The 2,477-nt window shown below is 35.9% G+C and overlaps 1 protein-coding gene across 1 annotated transcript in view; it reads right to left on the minus strand.

Moving 5' to 3' along the window:
• Positions 1 to 18: 18 nt before the first annotated feature.
• Tyr (tyrosinase) overlaps positions 19 to 2,477 on the minus strand; it is a 38,051-nt gene continuing 35,592 nt past the window's right edge. The window contains exon 3 of the mRNA XM_008844257.2: positions 19 to 188. Within this exon, the coding sequence (XP_008842479.1) occupies positions 19 to 188 (170 nt within the window). The remainder of the gene's footprint in view (positions 189 to 2,477) is intronic.

Consider the following 2,477-nt stretch of genomic DNA (forward strand, 5'->3'; position numbering starts at 1 on the left):
AAAATTCAATGATTTAATTTACAAAGAAATTTCAACTAACCTGTCCACAAAAGCATGATGAAGAAGAAAAATAGGATCATTGGCTGATCCAGAAACTTGGGACATTGTTCCATTCATGTACATGTGTAAGGCATTGTGCATACTGCTTTGAGAAGCATCTGCTATCCCAGTGAGTGGACTAGCAAATCCTGTTGATAAAAGGGAAATGAAAAATAATTATTTTATATAAATTATTGAAAATTTAAGTTTTTTTCACTTGGCTTATATCTATGGTGGAAAACTTGATTCTAAATAAATAAAAGCAATAAGAAAATTATTTTGGTGATGGGATTCTGATTATGACGGTGTTCAATAAATCGTTGTAGAATGGTATTTATCTTAGGTACATTTTATGGATTAGCCACAGAAAAAGACTGAGAAAATTTGTGCTCCCTCATGTTGTTTCTGTTATTATTGCCCTTTGATATTGTTAAGTCCTAAGAACCTTAATAATAACATTTGATCTCACGTCTGTAATAGCACTGAGAGGAATTATTTTCAGTTTTATTTGTCTTCTTGCTTTCTGATTCTGTAGAATATTTTACATTTTGTTTTTGGCTCCAGAGAAGCATAAACTTTGTGGCCAACTTTATTGTCTTTCATCTCTAATTATCCTAGGGACATCGGGTCACAATGTTTTAATTTGGGGAGAACATTCCTTCCACACTTAAGAGCTTGACATGATTAATTTGACACAGAGTTTTGAATCATCAAACAAATTATGTCCTTATATTATGACTTTCAAAAAATTATAGAGGTAAAGGAATTCTATAAGTTTAAGGATTGAATGAGAGGTCATGGATCCTAGAGAAAAAAAATCATGTCTGTCATATCCTTAGACAAATGTAATTTCTTATTGTGTGTTAAATGTATATCCTTATAATCACAGACAAGTGTGCCACTTGTCAAGGAAACTTCTTTTCTGTAGCAGAGAAAGAGTATTAAGAGAGCCACAACTGGTCAAATGTAAAGAACTAGTGTCTAGTGTCTGTGAGATGTACAGTCCCGAGTAACACATCTGCAGTGTAATCTCTACACCTAACTCTCAGGAAACATAGTGGAACAGTGCTAGAGAGAACATTAATGTGTCTCTCAATTCTCACCAGAGAAGTTTCCTTATGTAACCGATGACGATTAACACAGAGACCCACAACTGGCCAACATGCAGAGAACAAGAGGCTGCAGAGTGCTTGTCCCTGAATAGTTAAACCATATCAAACCTCTTTCCCCAGAGGCTCATGGATCATTGTTGAAGATAGCAGAGGAAAAATTGTCAGAGTCAGAGGTAGTAGATGACCACACAGAAACAGAATTTTCCAGAGAACTTTTCAGTTACTCAAATGGACTCACAGCAATGATGACATCATACACAAGCCCCATGCAAGCTCATATCATAAAAAAAAATCTTATCATAGATATGAGAAAGTGGGTAAGAGATCCCAACCCAATCAAAGGAAACATTGGCAAATGATGGCTGGTGGGAGGGAAAGAGTCAGTCTTTTTCAAACATGGGACTCTTGGTTGGTTAACTAGGCTCCTGTGGATGGACTCATATACTGAAGGACATTTGGAGACACAAATTAGACTCTATAGACCTTATTATATACATAATATATTTATATAATAGAGTACATTAAATTGTGTGGGGAGCAATAAGGGGAGCTGAGGATAGAGAGGGATTTTGAAACACCATCAAATTCTATCATAGGAAAATCACAAAATTTATTTTGTAAGTTTTTCCGTTGACTACTTATGCTCTGTTTTATGTCAAAAATCACATAATTTTTGTTAAAATCAGCTAAAATCAGCTTCATGTGAAAGGAATAAACTGACAACTCATCTAAGAATTCTTTGATGAAGACAATTTTATGAATTATTTATTTATATACCACATAACTTGTAAAGATTGTTTCTTAATCATTAATGTCATCTTTCTTTGCAGTATTGGCACCAATACCTGGAATTCTCCATACAGTTGTCACCCTGGAAGTTTTTATCCCTTCTAAGAGCACACTGTATTAAGAGTAGAAACAGGTTGTTTTTCTTCAAAAATATTGGAAAAGAGAATATGAAAGGTGAAGTAATAAAGAGAAACCTTCATTAGCCTTGTCAATTGCATTTATTTTATAAAAGAACAGGGGCTGGAGAAATGGCTCAGCGACTAAGAGCACTGACTGCTCTTGCAGAGGAGCAGGATTCGATTCCCAGTGCCCACACTGTGGCTACAAACCGTCCTTAAGTCCAGTTCCAGGGGAATCCGAAGCCCTCTTCTGACCTCTGGGGCATTGCACGACAAGGGTGCACTCACATACATGTAGGCAATACACTCATACACATAAAATAAAAATAATAAATAAAGGGACTGGAGAGATGGCTCAGGGGATAAGAACACTGGCTGTTCTTGCAGAAGACATGGGTTTGAATCCCAGCACCCACAT

This window comes from Nannospalax galili, unplaced genomic scaffold, assembly GCF_000622305.1.
Source record: "Nannospalax galili isolate Female #2095 unplaced genomic scaffold, S.galili_v1.0 scaffold278, whole genome shotgun sequence".
Taxonomy (NCBI): Eukaryota; Metazoa; Chordata; class Mammalia; order Rodentia; family Spalacidae; genus Nannospalax; species Nannospalax galili.